This window comes from Macrotis lagotis, chromosome 1 (assembly GCF_037893015.1).
Source record: "Macrotis lagotis isolate mMagLag1 chromosome 1, bilby.v1.9.chrom.fasta, whole genome shotgun sequence".
NCBI lineage: Eukaryota > Metazoa > Chordata > Mammalia > Peramelemorphia > Peramelidae > Macrotis > Macrotis lagotis.
The window spans coordinates 515,073,936-515,091,527 of NC_133658.1; the positions used below are offsets into that span (position 1 = coordinate 515,073,936).

The 17,592-nt window shown below is 42.0% G+C and overlaps 1 protein-coding gene across 1 annotated transcript in view; it reads right to left on the reverse strand.

The window, feature by feature from the left end:
- The window catches only part of NYX (nyctalopin), a 35,539-nt gene continuing 17,947 nt past the window's right edge, over positions 1-17,592 (reverse strand). The window contains exons 3-4 of the mRNA XM_074210538.1: positions 1,590-1,832; positions 1-1,526 (exon numbers count right to left, since the gene is read on the reverse strand). Coding sequence (XP_074066639.1) covers positions 1-1,526; positions 1,590-1,832 — 1,769 coding nt within the window. The remainder of the gene's footprint in view (positions 1,527-1,589; positions 1,833-17,592) is intronic.

Consider the following 17,592-nt stretch of genomic DNA (forward strand, 5'->3'; position numbering starts at 1 on the left):
TCATTCCACGTTCAGTCTCGTCACTATGGCACAGAGAAACAGGTGGAGGGAGGCCCAGCAGGGCAGGGCCCGGGCCGGCCCGGGCCCCGCGGGGCGCGAGGCCCGGCTGCGCGGCACAGAGGCGTTGTGGGCCCCGCCCCCCGTGGCCGAGGCCCCGCCCCCCGTGGCCGAGGCCCCGCCCCCCGTGGCGTTGCCCTCCGGCGGGGCCCGCGGGGCCAGCAGCCGGGAGAGCAGGACGCCCAGCGCGCCTGCGCGGCCCGCGCTCGCGCCTGCGCGCTCGCTCTCCTCGCTCCCGCCCGCGCCCTCGCCGGGGCCCGTGGCGTTGAGCTCCTCGGGGTCCAGGCAGAGCCCCTCCCCGGAGCGGCGGAAGGCCACGCGGCTGAGGTCGGCGCCGGCCACGGAGGCCGGGGCGGCGCAGGGCACGTCGGCGGCCCGGCCCGAGCTCTCCATCCACTCCTGCAGCCACTGCAGCGCGCAGTCGCAGCGCCAGGGGTTCCGGAAGAGGAAGAGGCGGCCGAGCGGGAAGGCGGGCTGGAAGGCGGCCAGCGGCAGGGAGGACAGGCGGTTGCCGTTGAGGTGCAGGGCCGCCAGGCTGCTGAGGTTCCCGAAGGCGCCGTCCTCCACGAACCGGATCCTGTTCCTGTCGAGGCGCAGCACCTCGAGCTCCGCCAGCTCCGCGAACCAGGCGCGGGACACCCGGCCGAGCGCGTTACCGCCCAGGTTGAGCGTCCGCAGGCGGCCCAGGCCGGCGAAGGAGCCCGCGGGCAGGGCGCCCAGCAGGTTGTCGTTGAGGTGCAGGTGCTCCACGGCCCCGCAGCCCCGGAAGGCGCCGGCGTGCAGCACGCCGATGCGGTTGCCCTGCAGGCTGAGCGAGCGCAGGCGGCCCAGGCCGCGCAGCGAGTCGTAGGCCACGGCCTCGATGCGGTTGCGCTCCAGGTAGAGGTGCGTCAGGTTGGGCAGGCCGCGCACCGCCGCCGGCACGCGCCGGAAGTGGTTGCGGAAGGCGGCCAGCTCCCGCAGGGCCGGCAGCTCGGCCAGCAGCCGCTCGGGGATGCCGAAGAGGCCGCAGGCCGCCAGGTCCAGCCGCACCAGGCGCCGCAGCGCCGCGAAGGTCCTGCTGTGCAGGTAGCGCAGGTCGGCGTTGTGCGCGATGCTGAGCTCGGCCAGCTGCGGCAGGCCCTTGAAGGCCCCCGGCGTGATGACGGAGATGCGGTTGTGGCTCAGCGACAGGCGCCGCAGGGAGGGCAGCGTCCCGAAGGCGCGCTCCGCCAGGAACCGGATGCCGTTCCTGTCCAGGGCGATGGCCGCGGCCTGGCCGGGGAACTCGGCCGGGATCCGCAGGAGGCCCGTCCTGTCGCACAGCACCGAGCAGCTGCGCTCGGCCGTGCAGGTGCAGCCGGCCGGGCAGGTGCGCGCACAGGCCCAGAGCGCCTGCGCCCAGGGGCAGCAGAGCACGGCTGCGCGGGCCGCGGGGAGAGGAGAAGAGGCCGCGGTTAGTACGAGGCGCCGAACCCCAGCCTCCCAGCCTGCTCGTCCCCCGAGCAAGCCCACCCGCCCTCCCGGGCGCCTTCCGATTCACCGCCCTGCACCTCCGGGACTGCCAGGGGGCTGGGCGGACGCAGCGCGGCAGTCAGGGCGACTGGCCTGGGACCGAGCTGCGGACCCCCGGCAAGTCACCCAGCCCTGCCTCGGCTTCCTTAATCTGTAAAATGAGATGGGGAAGGAAGAAGCAAACCACTCTGGTCTCTTGGCCAAGAAAACTGCAGGTTGGCTCACGGCTACACGGGCAACTGAACAGCTCTTGTGTTCGTGCAAATTACTCCTCCTTTCACCTATTTGAAACCAAGATCACCGTTACAGCTTACTGATATAAAGTGAAAAGATCCCATTGGGCCATTGTAGGAGAGGAAGGATTTATAGGCTTAGTCTCTCTTATACCCCCACAAAATGCCTTTTCTAGACTCTTTCCTCACATCAAGAACAATTTCTTTACAGTTAACCCTAGGGGTTGCATCCTAGGAGAAAGAAAAATATCTTCTAGGGCCATATACGTGGTAGAAAAATGGAGAACATCCCAAAGCTCCCAGTGGCAGCTCAACCCTTCCACCCCGATGGAAACTTCTATTGAACTTATTTTTTTGATTAAAGAGAAAAAGAAGTCTGGATTCAAACTTGCTCAAGGGACGGCTAGATGGCACAGTGGAAAGAGCACCGGCCCTGGAGTCAGGAGTACCTGAGTTCAAATCCGGCCTCAGACACTTAATAAATATCTAGCTGTGTGGCCCTGGGCAAGCCACTTAACACCCATTGCCTTGCAAAATCCTAAAAAATAAATAAAAATAAATAAAAAATTAAAAATAAAAAAACTTGCTCAATGTTTATAGAACAGTACAAGATTGTGCCGATAAAAGTTCATTAACTGGGCTGAGGAGGTTGGGGGATATGTACAAAGGCATTTAAGTTTAATCTGAATCTTACATATTTTCTTAAAGCTAGGCACTCAAAACAATGAATCAGTCTCTGATTTGTAGCAACTTCCTCCTTCTGAGGTATAAATGTGGACAGTGAAAATTTAACAATCAACTCCATATCTGCTTAGAGCTGGCTCCAGCACATCCATAATTCCCCATTTACTGTTTTACCATTTGCTGGGCATTGATTTTTGTGTCCTGATCGTTCCAACTGAGTGTGAAACTTGAGGTCCTGAAGTCTCCGTTCACATCCCTCCTCTGACTCTCACTAACTCTGTAACCATATACTGCTCAACCATTCTGAGTCTCACCTTTCAAATGGAAATTTACTGGTAATTGCTGTAAAAGGTTGCCGGGTGACCTTGATGGATGCAGTTGTCATGAAGTTTGGAATTTTCAAGGAAAGATGGAACCTCATAAAACAGAATGCAGAGTCAGCAGAGGGGATGAAATGCAAATCAGCTTTACTGTTCCTAGGAAAGGACTGACACAAAGTAAGGAAGTAGCTCAGATCCACTGCAGTCCTTGGTGAATCAGGCATCCAAACCAGTAGAAATATTTTCTTTATGTGGATTATATCTATTGCTATTAACCACACTGGAAATTAAAATATAAATTTTTTTGCTGTTCTTGGTTTATTTGTTTATTATTATTACAATAATCTTGTGAGAGTAAACATTAACCCCTCCCCCCCAAAAAAGATGAGAAACCTCAAGAATAGTGAGAGATTAAAAAAATGTACTTCAGTCTATGTTCAGATTCCAGTGGCTCAGTCTCTGGGATGAATTGCCTTCTTTATCATGAGTCCACCAAAGAAGCTGCTTCAATATTTTACCCACAGTTGCTATTCCTAGGTGTATTTCCCTCCACTCTATTCCTTCCCACTCTCATCTATTCCATTTTCTCTCTCTCTTTTCACCCTGTCCTTGTTCAAAAATGTGTTTGTTGTATCTGAGTACCCTCTCCCACAACCTTCCCTCTCTTCTTTCACCTATTCCCCCCCCTTTCCTCCCCCCATTCTCCCTTAGCCAATCCCCTTTCCTATCATTTTTCTCTGGGGTAAGAAAGATTTCCATACCCCATTAAGTGTGTATATTATTTCCACTCTGAGCCATTTCTGATGAGAATAAAGGCTCACTCATTCTCCTTCACCTTCCCCCATTCCACTCCATTGAAAAAAGCTCTTTCCTGACTCCCATGTGAAATATCCTAGCCACTTCCTCCTCTCCCTTCACTTCCCAGTACCTTCCTTCATCACTCAACTGACTCCATCTTTTTACTACATTATACCATTATATTCAGCTCCTTTCTGTGCCTTGTCTATATATGTTCCTTCAAACTGCTCTTAAAGTTCTTATGAGTTATCAGTATCTTCTTCCTATGCAGGAATACAAACAGTTCAACATCATTAAGTTCCTAATAGTCCTTCTTGTCCACCCCCTCTATGGTTCCCCCAAGTCCTGTTCTTGGAGATCAAACTTTCTGTTCAGCTCTTGTTTAAGTAGGAAAGTTTGAAAATCCTGTTTCATTGAAAGTCCATCTTTTCCCCTGAAAAAGGATGTTCACTTTTGCTGGGTAGTTGATTTTCAGTTGTAAACCAAGATATTTTATCTTCTGGAATATCATATTCCAAGCCATTAATGTTGATGCTGCCAGATCCTGTGGAATCTTATCTATAGAGCCATGGTAACTGAATTGTTTGTTTCTGGCAGCTTTTAGTATTTTCCCTTTGATCTGTGGAGTTTTGGAATTTGGCTATAATATTCCTGGCAGTTTTCTTTTGGATCTCTTTCAGGAGGTGATTGGTGAATTCCTTCAATTTCTATTTTATCCTCTGCTCCTAGGATCTCAGGGCAAATTTGCTGTATTATTTCTTGAGAAATGAAGTCTAGGCTCTTTTCCTGTTCATGACTTTCAGGTAGCCCAATAATTTTTAAATTATCTCTCTTGGATCTGTTTTCAAGGTCAGTTGTTTTCCAATCAGATATTCACATTTTCTTCTAATTGGGGGTGGTGGTGGTGGAATAGTTTTATTTCTTCCTGATTTCTCACAAAGTCACCAATCAGTGTCCTTTAGTTCCATTCTGCATTTGAGGAGTTATTTCCTTCAGAGAGGTTTTTTTTTTCCTTTTTTTAAAAATTTATTCTTATTTTGTAAAAATGATGTTTTTTGTACGTTACTAAAATATGCTTATCTAAGAGTAAACATAATACCCCGTCCCCCCAAAAATATATATATAGACCCTATGAGTAATAAAGTAAAGGAAAGAGAAAAAAATTAAAATTAAAAATAATAATAATAGTAGGTGTAGCCAGGTGGGGCATTGGACAGAGCACCAGCCCTGGAGCCAGGAGCACCCAAGCCCAAATCCTGCCCCAGACACCCAACAATCACCCAGCTGTGACCCCAGGCAAGCCACCCCAACCCCATTGCCCTGCAAAAAAACAAAAAAACCCATAAAATAATAGTAAGGGTGGCCAGGTGGTGGACAGAGCACCGGCCCTGGAACCAGGAACACCTGGGTCCAAATCCAGCCTCAGACACCCAACAATCATCCAGCTGTGCAGGCAATTCACCCACCCCCATTTAACCTGCAACCCCCCCAAAAAATAATAAGAAGAATAAATGTGCTTCAGTCTATGGTCCAACACCTTCAGGTCTTTCATGGGTGGATCCCATTCTTTATGATAAATCCATCACAAAAGCTACTTCCATATTTTCCATATTGCTGATTGCAACTCCCTCCATTTATACTTCTCCACTATCATATAATATATTTTCTCTCTCCTTTCACTCTGTCTCTACTGTAGGGCAGCTGAGTGGTGCAGCAGACAGACCCCCAGCCCTGGGTCCAAGAGGCCCTGAGCCCACATACTACCCTTTAGGCCCAGCATCCACCCAGCCCTATGGTCCCGGACAGGCCATCCAATCCCAGGCCCTTGCAAGAAGTAAAAAAGAAAATGTGTTATATTTGACCACTCTCCCCCCATGGTCCAGCCTCTTCTCCATCACTCACATCCCCCCCTTCCTCCTGTCCCCCCCTCCTTCTTACTCCAGATGCCTATACCCCGTTGAGTATATATGCTGTTTCCTCTCCTAGCCACCTCTGATGAAAGTGAAGATTCCCTCATTCCCCCCTTGCCTTCCCCCCTTCCATATCATTGCAATAAAAAAAATCTTATATGAAATATCTTAGCCTATTCCACCTCTCCTTTTTCTTTCTCTCATTACATTTCTCTTTTAGCCAATGACTCCATTTTTACACCACATTATATCTTCAAATTTAGCTCTCTCCTGTGCTTCATCTATAAAAGCTCCTTCTACCTGCTCTATTAAATGAGAAAGTTCATATGAGTATTATCAGTATCATTTTTCTATGCAGGAATACATGTAGTTCATCATCATTAAGTCCCTCATATTTTACCCTTCTCCACTCTCTATGCTTCACCTGAGTCCTGTATTTGAAGATCAAACCTTCTGTTCAGCTCTGGCCATTCCAACAGAACATATGAAATTCCCCTGGTTCATTGAAAGTTCATCTTTTGCCTGGAAGAGGACATTTAGTTTTGCTAGGTAGTTGATTTTCGGTTGCATGCTGAGCTCATTTGCCTTCCGGAATATTATATTCCAAGCCCTATGAGCTTTTGATATAGTTGCTGCTAAGTCCTGTGTGATCCTGACTGCAGCTCCACGATATTTTAATTGTGTCCTTCTGGCTGCTTGTAATGTTTGCTCTTTGACTTGGGAATTCTAGAACTTGGCTATAATATTCCTGGGTTGGTTTTTTTTTTTTTGGAATCTCTTGGGGAGATTGGTGGATTCAATTTCTATTTTGCCCTCTGCTTCTAGGATATCAGGGCAATTTTCCTGTAGTAGTTCTCTGAAAATGATGTCAAGGCTCTTTTCCTGATCATAACTTTCAGGTATTCCAATAATCTTTAGATTATCTTTCCCGAATCTGTTTTCCATATCAGTTATTTTTTCAACGAGATGTTTCACATTTTCTTCTAATTTTTCATTCTTTGGGTTTTGAAGTATTGTGTCTTGATTTCTCATAAAATCAGCAGCCTCCCTCAGTTCCATTCTACATCTGAAGGATTTGTTTTCCTCAAAGAACTTACTTATCTCTTTTTCCATCTGGCCAATTCTGCTTTTTTAAAACATTCTTCTCCCGAATAACTTTTTGAACTGTTTTATCCATTTGACCTATGCTGGTTTTTAACATGTTATTCAGCATTTTTTTTGGATCTCCTTGACTAAGCTGCTGACTTCATTTTCATGTTTTACCTACATCTCTCTCATTTCTTTTCCCAATATTTCTTCTATCTCCCTCACTTGATTTTCAAAGTCTTTTTTGAGCTCTGTCATAGCCTGAGCCCGATTTCTGTTTTTTCTTTAGATGCAGGAGCATGTACTTCCTAATCTTCAGATTGAGTGTTTTGAGCCTTCTTGGGATCATAGGCAAAGTATTTCTCAATGGTGTTCCTCTTTTTTCTCTGCTTACTCATTTCTCCAGCCTGTTTCTGGTTTTGGGGTGCTTCCCGAGCTTTTGAGTATTATTGGGACACCCCCCCCACAAGGATCTCCATATGTAAGGCTCTGTCTTCCCTCCTGGTCTGTGAATGACCATAACCACACCCTTCTGCCATGAGGTTGAGGTTGGGGGGCCCCTGCTGTTCTATGGGGAGCCTAGACTGCGATCAGGATGTGAATGTGGTCAGAGCTCCAGAGTCCTGTTCCAGAGTCAGAGGACAGAGCTCAGTGGTCTCTCTCCACTCCCCTCCCTAGGCTCAGCACTCACACCTGGGGGCTCCTGCTTACCAGCTCTGCCTGCTTCCGGTTCCTGGATCTGGGCTGCCATGGCCATACTGCTTGCTGAGTGCTCTGAGGGATGGGCTTCACGTGCTTGCTCTGGCAGAGGTTCCCCCGCTGGTTCCCCAAGTTGTGCCCTGTGCTCCCTGGGGTGTAGACAGGCTACCCCTCCAACCGTGTGGAGCAGAGCCTTTCTGCTCTTTTTCAGGTTACCTTAGGTTGGAGAACTGCCTCACTGGATCCCTCTGTGGATTCTGTCCCTCGAAAATTTAGTTAGAGTCCTTAGTTTATAAGTTTTGAGAGAGAAAGAGAGCACTTAAGAGAGACAATCCTCTCCTGTCGCCATCTTGGCTCCGCCCCCCAAAAAAGGTTTTTTTAATCTTCTTTTCCAGTTGGCTAATTATACTTTTTAAGGTATTCTTCTCCTCATTTGCCTTTTGTGTTGCTTTTTCCCTTTGGCTTAAACTGTTTTTTTTTTTGTTTGTTTTTTCCCAAGGCAATGGGGTTAAGTGGCTTGCCCAGAGCCACACAGCTAGGTAATTTTTAAGAGTCTGAGGCTGGATTTGAACTCAGGTACTCCTGACTCCAGGGCTGTGCTCTATCCACTGCACCACCTAGCCACACCTTAAACTGATTTTTAACATTTTTTTTGTATTTCTTTCACCAAGCCTCTGATTTGGTTTTCATGATTTATCTGTATTGTTCTCATTTATCCTTCCAGTTTTCCCTCTACCTCCCTTAACTGCTTTTCAAAGTCTTTTTTGAGCTCATCCATAGCTTGGACCCATTTTCTATTTCTCTTTTTGTCATCTTCTGAATCTTCCATGGGACCAAAGTAATTGTCCATGGTCAGAGTCTTCTTTTTCTGTTGTTTGCTCATTTACTCAGCCTATGACTGCTTTACTGCACTTCCAAGGCTTGGGTGGGGGGGAGGTTTTGTACAACCCATAATGAACCTTAATTCCGCCAGGGTCCTATGAGAGACTTTGACTGCTCTCTTGCCTGTTCTTTGGTGTATAGATGACCACAGGCCCTCCCCTCTGTCTTGGAGCTGTGAGGACAATCCCTGCTCAGCTATGTTGGTGTTGTGGGGGTCCAGATTGCAACGTGGATCTGAGTGTGGGCAAATAGCTGAGTCCTGCCCCAGGGAGAGTAGAGGGACCTCTGAAATCCCCCCCGACCCCTTTACCATCTGTGGGATGTGCTCTGGAGGTGCAGGCTGGCTTCCCTGATTCCCATTAACAGGTTCTTACCACAGGGCTGCTCTGAGGCCGGTGCTCACTCCACACTCACTCTGGTGCAGCAGAGTTCTCTCACTATCCCTTCAAGCTGTTCCCAGTGATCCCCAGGTCAGGATGTCTGGAAACTGGCCCACTCTGCCACAGACCCAGGTGCCCCAGAGATCTAGGCACTCAACCTGGCTGCACTGCACTGCAGCTATGGTTGCTGTTGCACTCACAGTGGCTTTTTCCAACCCCTGTCCTGGTGAAACAGATCTTTCCCATGGAACTTCTAAGTTTCCTTGGACTGGGAAATTGTATTACTCAGTCTTTCTGTGGGTTCTGCCCCCTCTAAATTTTGGCTAGAGTCTTAATCTGATGGCTTTTGGAGTTTCTTGGAGAATGAGTTTCCAAGAATTCCTGCCTTCATGCTACCACCTTGGCTCCACCCAAAATGTCAGTATTATTATGAAAATAGTTTTTACCTCCTGGACCCCTCGTAAAGATCTGGGGGATTTCCTTGGGTCCCTGGACTATTTTGAGAAACACTACCTTAAAGAACTATTGACAGAAGTACTGGAGGACTTTTCCACTTCCTTCTCCAGATCATTTTACCAATGAGGAAACAGAGGCAAACAGGTGAAGTGACTTGACCAGGTCACACAGTTATTAAGTGTCTGAAGCCAGATTTGAACTCAAGAAAACAGCAGTGCTCTGACTACTGTGCCGCTCAGATGCCCTCAAGAACTACAGTCAGCAGCAACATTGTGAGATAATCAACTATGATGGACACCAGTCTCTGAGTAGTTTAATGATCAAGGACAATCCTGAGTGATCTGTTATGGAAAATGCCATCCACTTCCATAGAAAAAATTAATGGATTTTGAATGTAGACCAAAGCCAACTATGTTCACTTTTTAAAACTTCTGTTATGTTTTTTTGTACTTTTTTTCTACCCTTGGTTTCTAATTCTTTTTTTTCACAATATGACTAATATGGAAATATGTTAAACATGATTATACATGTACAACCTATATCAATTTGTTTGCTGCCATGGAGAGGAGATGAGAAGGAAGGTTGTCTGAAAAATATTGAAAGTTTGTAAAAGATTGAATGTTGAAAACTATCTTTTCATGTAATTGAAAAATAAATAAATCAATTAAATTTGTTTTAAAAAGAAATATAGTCAGGGCTATCTCCCTTTGGGAGGCTAGTACACTGTTGAGCAGTATGAATCCCACAAATAAATGCCTTCACTTGAACTTGAAGATAGCCTGAGTCTGAATTCTCTCAGGATATCTTGCAATCCGCATCACTGTACCTCAATATTTGGCAACAAAAGTGTCTCTATCTCTGCCTATTTTCAACTCAAGATAAGGTGCCTGAAGTCAAAGTCACTCAGGCAATAAGCAACAGAACTAAAGTTTAAATCTAGATCTCTCATTCCTGAAACAAATGAAAACCCTGAGAGTTTCTGGAACAGTTGCATTATTTTTATGTTTATCCTTTGTTCTGGAAGAAGACCATGACATCAGGGAAGTGATGCCATGACATGCACGTGAAGTGAATTTGAGTGAGGGAGTCACCAGCTTCATTTTCTGGATCCAGTGGCCATATATGAATCAGGACAGGAGAGATAGCCCTGGATGAGGCAATCAGAGTTAAGTGACTTTCCCAAGATCATACAGCTAGTCTAAAATTGTGGGAAGTGCTTTGAGACAAGGATGGTAATTACAGTGGGGATCCTTGGCCTCCATACTTTTGTAATATATTCCGTTTAGTACCATTCTCATTGCTCCTTAAAATTTGCCTAATGCTAAGTTTAGTTGCTCAAAAATTATGAAATTTATTCCAGGGAAGAGTTCCACAAGCATGCTATATTAGCATCTACCCTCTGTAAGGGTGCTGAAAATATAAAAGTACAGTAAGGACTATGTGATCATGTGTAGAAATAAAACTGTCTCTGGGGTCAGAGGACATTGGTCTGAAAACTAGCTCTTATTTACTGCTAGTGTGACCCTCTTAGGACTGTTAGTTTCAGACTCTGTAAACTGAAAAGATTGGAATAGATGACCTCTATCCAAATGTAAATCTAAATTCCACATCTAAAACCATGACATTAGATCTGGAGACAAAGTACCTGAGTTTAAATCTGAACTCTGTCATTTACCACCTGATTTTAGTACTGACAGAATGCAAATTTTCCATCAGTCCTCTTTTCCCAATTCTTTAGAGAATTTTTGTGTGGTCTGGTAAAACAAGCAACTGAATGATATTACTGTAAAATAAAGTCTTTTATGGTATGGGTATTATTCATAAAACACCTGAAAGAATAATCTAAATGAACAATTTATATTATGCAGATTCATCATTGGAACAAACCTCAAATCTAGAAGTTATCTATATTGCAGCAAGTTATCTATATTGAGGAAAGGTGATATGATATCATATAAATGTAACCCTAGGTATTTCTCTGAAATGGAGAAATGAACATGAGACATGAAATTCTGTTGGCTAATGTATGTTATGGAACACTATTCTATTAGAAAAGAGGAGGTATGGGGAATTCAGGGAATTCTGGAAGGATTTGCATGAACTGATGCTGAGTGAGATGAGCAGAACCAGAAAAACACTGTACACCCTAACAGCAACATGGGGGTAATGTGACTGAGGCCAGATTTGAACTCAGGTACTCCTGGCTCCAGGGCTGGTGCTCTTTCCACTGCACCCCCTAGCCACCCCATAGTACCTTTAATTTAAAAAAAGTATCTTATTATGTAACTTTTCTATCTCTTATACTTTATTTTTTTTTAGGATAAGATTTCTCTCATCACTTTCAACTTAGATCAATGTATACCAATGTATAGAATGTAAAGACTAACAACAGACTGCCTTCTGAGGGGGATGAAGGGAGGGAAGCGAGATTAGGGGATAAGTTGTAAAATTCAAAATAATTAATGAAATTAATGAAATGAACAAAAAAATAAATTCTCTTGGCTAGAAAAGACTAGGTCTTAAAAATAAAATGTCTTTTTCTTTATCCCTACCCTAAAAGAGGCAAGAAGTCTTTGTGGGCACCATCCATAAAAGTCTTGGATAAATATTTCCTCCACTATTGCTCTATTAATCATAGGCTTTTAGAGGAATCACTATTAAATTCAGTCAACCCAGATACCCAGAAACTTGTCTATCAAACTTGGCTAATTTATATAAAATTTATATAAAAACCCAGAACAGAGACTTTTTCAAGTTTTGTCGAAAGAAAAAAGAACAGCATCACACTATTTCCAGCATGAAATTTACTTTTATAATGGACTTATAGCAAACTACTCTAACCAGGTCAAAATGGATAATTAACATTTCTATATCCCTTTAAAGTTTGCAAAGCACCTTTAACAAATGTTACCTTTTTTTATATTTTTGAGTTTATTCCTTTCAAACTAGTGCTAAAGAGTTTTGCAAGTCTTAAATATAAATATGGTCATTTATTATGAAATATGGTCATATATATTTATATTTAATATATTTAATATATATATTTATATATAATGTATATTTATATATATTTAATATATATTTAATATAGTCATATATATAAATATAAATATGGTCATTTATTATGAAAAAAAGAACTACAAGCAGCTATTATGATTAGCCCCTCAGTTCAGGTCAATTTAAGTCAAAAGCATTTACTGAGTGCTTACTGTGCAAGAGCACTTGGCTAGGTGCTAGAGACAAAGACAAAAAAATTAAGCAGTGATTGCTCTCTTGAAAGGGCTTGCAATTATCACAAAGTCGGGGGAGCACCATGTGCAGAAATAGTGAGTATTAGGGGTGAGGGGAGGGAAGACCCACACAAAGTGTTCTTGGAAGAGTTGAGAGAGGGAGAGAACACTTTCAAGCTGAGAATTAGGGAACACTTAGAAGGTGATACTTGATCACTTGAGGTGATCACTGATGAAAAATAAGGATGAATTCTGCAAAGAACAGATGTGGAAGGAAAACACATCAGGTATTGTGAAAGGCCCTTGCCAAAGCACTTCAATGACAGCAATAAAGTTAGAGAACAGATAGTAACTGAGTTTAGTTGGAATATAGAATTCATGATGGGTATAGTAGGAACAATACAAAATGTCCCAACAGCCTTAGTGTAGTTTTAAGTAATGATGATAATAGCAAAGATGTTTTAAACCACACTAAGACTTTTGGGTCACTAGTGTGTTGAATAGAAAGTTTTATGGAATCTTAAAGCCTGGCTAGAAATTTTGTATTTTATTCTAGAAATAACAGGGAACCACTGAAAGATTTCAAGTAGGGGAGTGACAAGATGAGAACCTGTGCCTTAGGGAAAATTATTTTAGCAGTTATGTGATAGGTACATTAGAAGGAGGCAAGAAGAGGTAAGAACACTAATTAGAAAGCTATTGTAGTAGCTGAGAAGTGATAAAAATGTAAATTATGTTTGTGATCCTATGAGTATAGGAAAAGAATGCATGCATATTATGTAAACATATGTACATACCCATATATGTATGTTTTGTATATTTTGTACATACATTTTAAAAGTGGAATTAACAAAACTTGTAAAATGATTGAATGAGGGAAAGGAGACGAACATAGCTAAGATTGTGGACCTGGGTGATTATAATATAAATATGTAATATATAAACATGTAACATTCACTCTCCTTTAAGAAATGTGGAACATTTTAATGATGAAAGGACAGAAAATGTGTAAAGGAAGAGATTTATATGAATTGTCAAAGGGCATAAGGTATTATTATAGGTGACTATTTTGATACCTAATACAAGTAGCAAAAGGACATTGTTTTAATAGTCACTGTCAATTTTTGTGTATGAAGAAACATGACTTTCAGATGGGATTTGGACTGTTTTGAAGAGAAAATGATCTGTGATATAGATGTGAGGACTCATATTCCTTTATCAACTCCATGGAGTTATGTGAGAACAGTTTAAAAATAATAAAAAAAAGTTTTTTATTAAAAACTATTGAAATAAGAGTGTTAGGAAAAGCTTCAAGAGCCCCAAAGAGATAGACTGTGTTAAAAGCTTTCAGAGTTACAAAGCAAGATGGATATCTCAGCTAATTTGCATATGTCATTTTAAGACAATAGAGGGTAAAACTAAAACATTGAGAAATCAAATGAAAATTTAGAAAATGAAGTATGATTTTAAAAAGACTTCAAAATTTCTCTGAAAATGATTTTTTAGGAGAAATTAGGGAAGTTGAGCTTTTTAAATAAAAGATGAGTTGTAATATCAAGGGATTGAAGGGAAAGAAGAATAAGATTTATATGGAACCTACTATGTGCCAGACAATTTACAAATAATGCCTCATTTGATCCTTACAACAACTCTGCAAGTTAGATACTGTTATTATCCCCATTTTACAATTGAGGAAACTGAGACAAATTAGAGGTTAAGTGGTTTGTCCAGGGCTGCACAGTTTGTAAGTGTCAGAGGTATAATTCAAATTCAGATCATCCTGACTTCAGGTCCAATGATGTAATCATTGCTCCACTAATCTGCCTCATAAAGGAATAGCAAAGGTGACAGATGAATCAAACACAAGAACCTGGGGAGAAGCATCAAAGCCATAGAGAGCAGACTAAAAAACTACTCTGAGAGTTGTGTCAAAAGCAGTCAGCTGATAGATGGCTTCAGCAGAATGATTCCTGATTGTTGAGAGATAGCAATAACTTCATTATCCAAAAGCCCCTAAACTTCATCTCCCCTCCCCCCTTGAGCATCATCTACAATTGGAAAAGGATGACTCTTTTCATTGGGCTTGTTACTCTCTGCTGCCACTTTTGACTTGAGAAAGGAGGACAAGTCCGAAGGAAGGGTGGTAGAAGGCATCTCAAGTAAAGGATTTCCCTATCTAAACAGTGGTAAGGGGCAGCTAGGTGGCACAGTGGATAGAACACCGGCCTTGGAGTCAGGAGTACCTGAGTTCAAATCCAGCTTCAGACATTCAATAATTACCTAGCTGTGTGGCCTTGGGCAAGCCACTTAATCCCATTGCCTTGCAAAAAACAAAAAAAAATTAAATTGAACAGTGGTAAGCATTAACAGTCAAGTAGCTAGCAGAGAAGTAGTTTCATAAGATGCAGATATTCCTAAGTGGAACAATATCACTGAATCTACAATCCAGAAATATTATTTATGATAAGCACATGAGTTTTAATATCTCATGTGCTTCCTTGACTGTTTCCTGTAAATATGTGGCCATTATTCAAGAGAGATATTGTGTGGCAGAGTGTGATTCAGATTTCTATGAGAATTGTGTTGTATTCTATGACTTCTACATTTACTCTAATCTATCAATATCTATAATATTGACAATTTCTTTTGCTTTTGTGAAGTAAAAGGTTACTTTTATTCTAAAAGTGTCATTATTGTAAATAGCTGGTTGTATAAAATCACATGTTACATGATAAGCCTATTGTGGGTGTCACTGATGTGAATGACTAGGGTAGGAGACACATTGGATGAGGTGTTCAAAGGTTATCCCTTAGACCTTAGGGATTAAATGAGAACTGAAATATAACTGTTAGCACAGTCTCTGGGACATGGTAAGTACTTAATAAGTGTTTATTGATGGAATGACTGATGATTTATTTCTGGGAACTTAGACCTACTTGTGCAAGAGCAAACCTAAAGAAATATTATGAGGATTAACCCACACTTTCAAGGTGTGATATAGAGAAGGACTTATATTCTGTGACATTATAGAAGTGTTTATATTTTATTTTGTGTTTGGAATTCCTTGTTAGAATGCCAATTTATTTTATTTATGTGACAAATAGAGAAATTTGCAGGATGGGTGGATTTGGGGGGGGGGATGATAAGTTCTGTTTTGGAAATCTTAAAACTACATTCCTAAAAGATAGTATGTACCAAAAAAAATGTTTATTAGTTGATTGAGTGATTACTTGAACTAGCAGTGATGGTAGAAGCTGAAAAAAAAAACCTTTTACATACAACTTTAGCTGTAACTTCCTATCAAGTTGGGCTGCCTAGAAGTAGAAGGAACTGTTTTGGGGGAGGTACTAAAATCCTTCCTCAAAGAAGTCTTAAAGCAAAAGCTAAATCACTACTTGTTGAGTTTTCTCAGAGGACTTTTTTCTTCATGTAGAAACAGCTAGGTTGTGCATTAGAGAGCACTGGTTGTGGGATCAGAGAGACCTGAGTTCAAATCCAGAAATATGACAATTAGAGCTCTGTGACCCTGGACAAGTAAGTGACTTGATCTCTCTACACTTCAGTTTCCTTATCTGTAAAATAAAAATAAAGGATTGGTGTGAGGATCAAGTGAGAAACCCTAGGTAAAGGGTTTTTCAAACCTGAAAAAAAGTTATTTGAATATTTATTATTGTTATTATTAATTATTGTTAGGAGAAGAAATAAGTAAGACTATATTACCTCTAAAATCTCTTTCAACCTTGAGAGTCTGTGATTCCATGAGGGGTTTCAAGCGATTCCAAGAGGCAGACATGAGGAGGGAGAGCATTTCATACATGAGGGATAGCAAAGACACCATAATGGGAGGTGTGTGAGGGACAGCAAATAGAAATAAATGAGTATATATCTGGACTACAGAATGAGTAGAAATGAGAAATGTATAAGAAGACTAGAAGTTCTGCTCATTGGGGCAGTCAAGCAGCTTAGTGGAGAAGCAGTTTCATATGGTTCAAGGAGAACAAGCCAAACTCTGTGAAACCACTGAAGATAGCAATCATTCCAAATCACCTTTCCCTCCTCCCACATATCCCTCCTCAGAATTAAGCATTCCCAGTTCCTTTCAGGAATCCTTAAAGAACCCTCAACCATCCTGATCACCACACTGTTGAATCTCTCCAGTTTATCAGTATTGTTTCTGAAGTATAATAGCCTAGAGGGAACAAATGCAATAAACCAGGACAGACCATAGAGAATCAATCATCTTTCTAGTTCTGAACTCTGTACTTCCCCAAATGCAACCTGACTGCAGAAGCCTATTTTGCTTCCATAACTCAGGTGGATGCATAGTGAGCTTTCAGCCCACCAAAAAAAACAAAACAAAACAAAACCAACAGTCTTTTTTTTTTAAATGAGCTACTGTCTACCAGCCTTCCCCATTTTTCATAGAATCTCAGCCCTGGAGGGAACCTCAGAGTTGACCTAATCCAATTTCTAACTAAACAAGACTTGTCTCTACAACAAACCTGACAAGTCAACATTTAGCCTTTGCGTAAAGACCTCAAGTACTGGGGAACATCCTACACCTTGTGAGGCAGCTTATATTTACAATGATCCCTTTTTTATTTTCCCTTGTTAGATCTGGTCCAGAATTCTAGAATGTTGATTTCTTTAGGGTCCTAAATTTGACATTCAACCTGTACAAACCTTGGTTTCTATTATTTGCAAATGATCTATACATGCCATTTATGACTTTATACAAGTTATTGATACAAATTTTAAATAGTATACAGAGCCAGTTATAGATAGCTGAAGTAAAACAAGATATCAGCAAAGTGACATACAATGAGGATTCTGGGTCTGGACATTCAAACTATTTCAATAACATCCACATCCACCTTAACTCCCATCTGCCTACTTGTTCACCAAAATGGCAGAAAAGGCTTGACTATAATCTAGGTAAGATATTCTAGCAGCATTGCATTTATCTACCAGATTAGTAATCTTTTCAAAAAAAGGAAATGAGGCATAATCTATTTCTGCTTAACTCATTAGAACTTTTCATGGTCACTGCTTCCTAGGAGTGAGAATCCTTTTAATAATATATTCTATAATTTTCCCAAAAATTGAAGCCAAGTTCACTGGTATCTGGGTTTCAGTATTAAATTACTTCTCTATTTTAAAAATGAGGAAAACATGCCCAGTAATTTCTTTCAAAGATTACTGAAATTGTCTCAATGTCACATACAGCAATTCTTTAAAGAATAAAAAAAGTTGCGTGTATGTTTGTACAAACATATATGTATCTCTCACATGTGTATGTATATTATATATGAAAATCACAAAATCCATATTATAGTAAAAGAATCACCATTTATATGCATGTC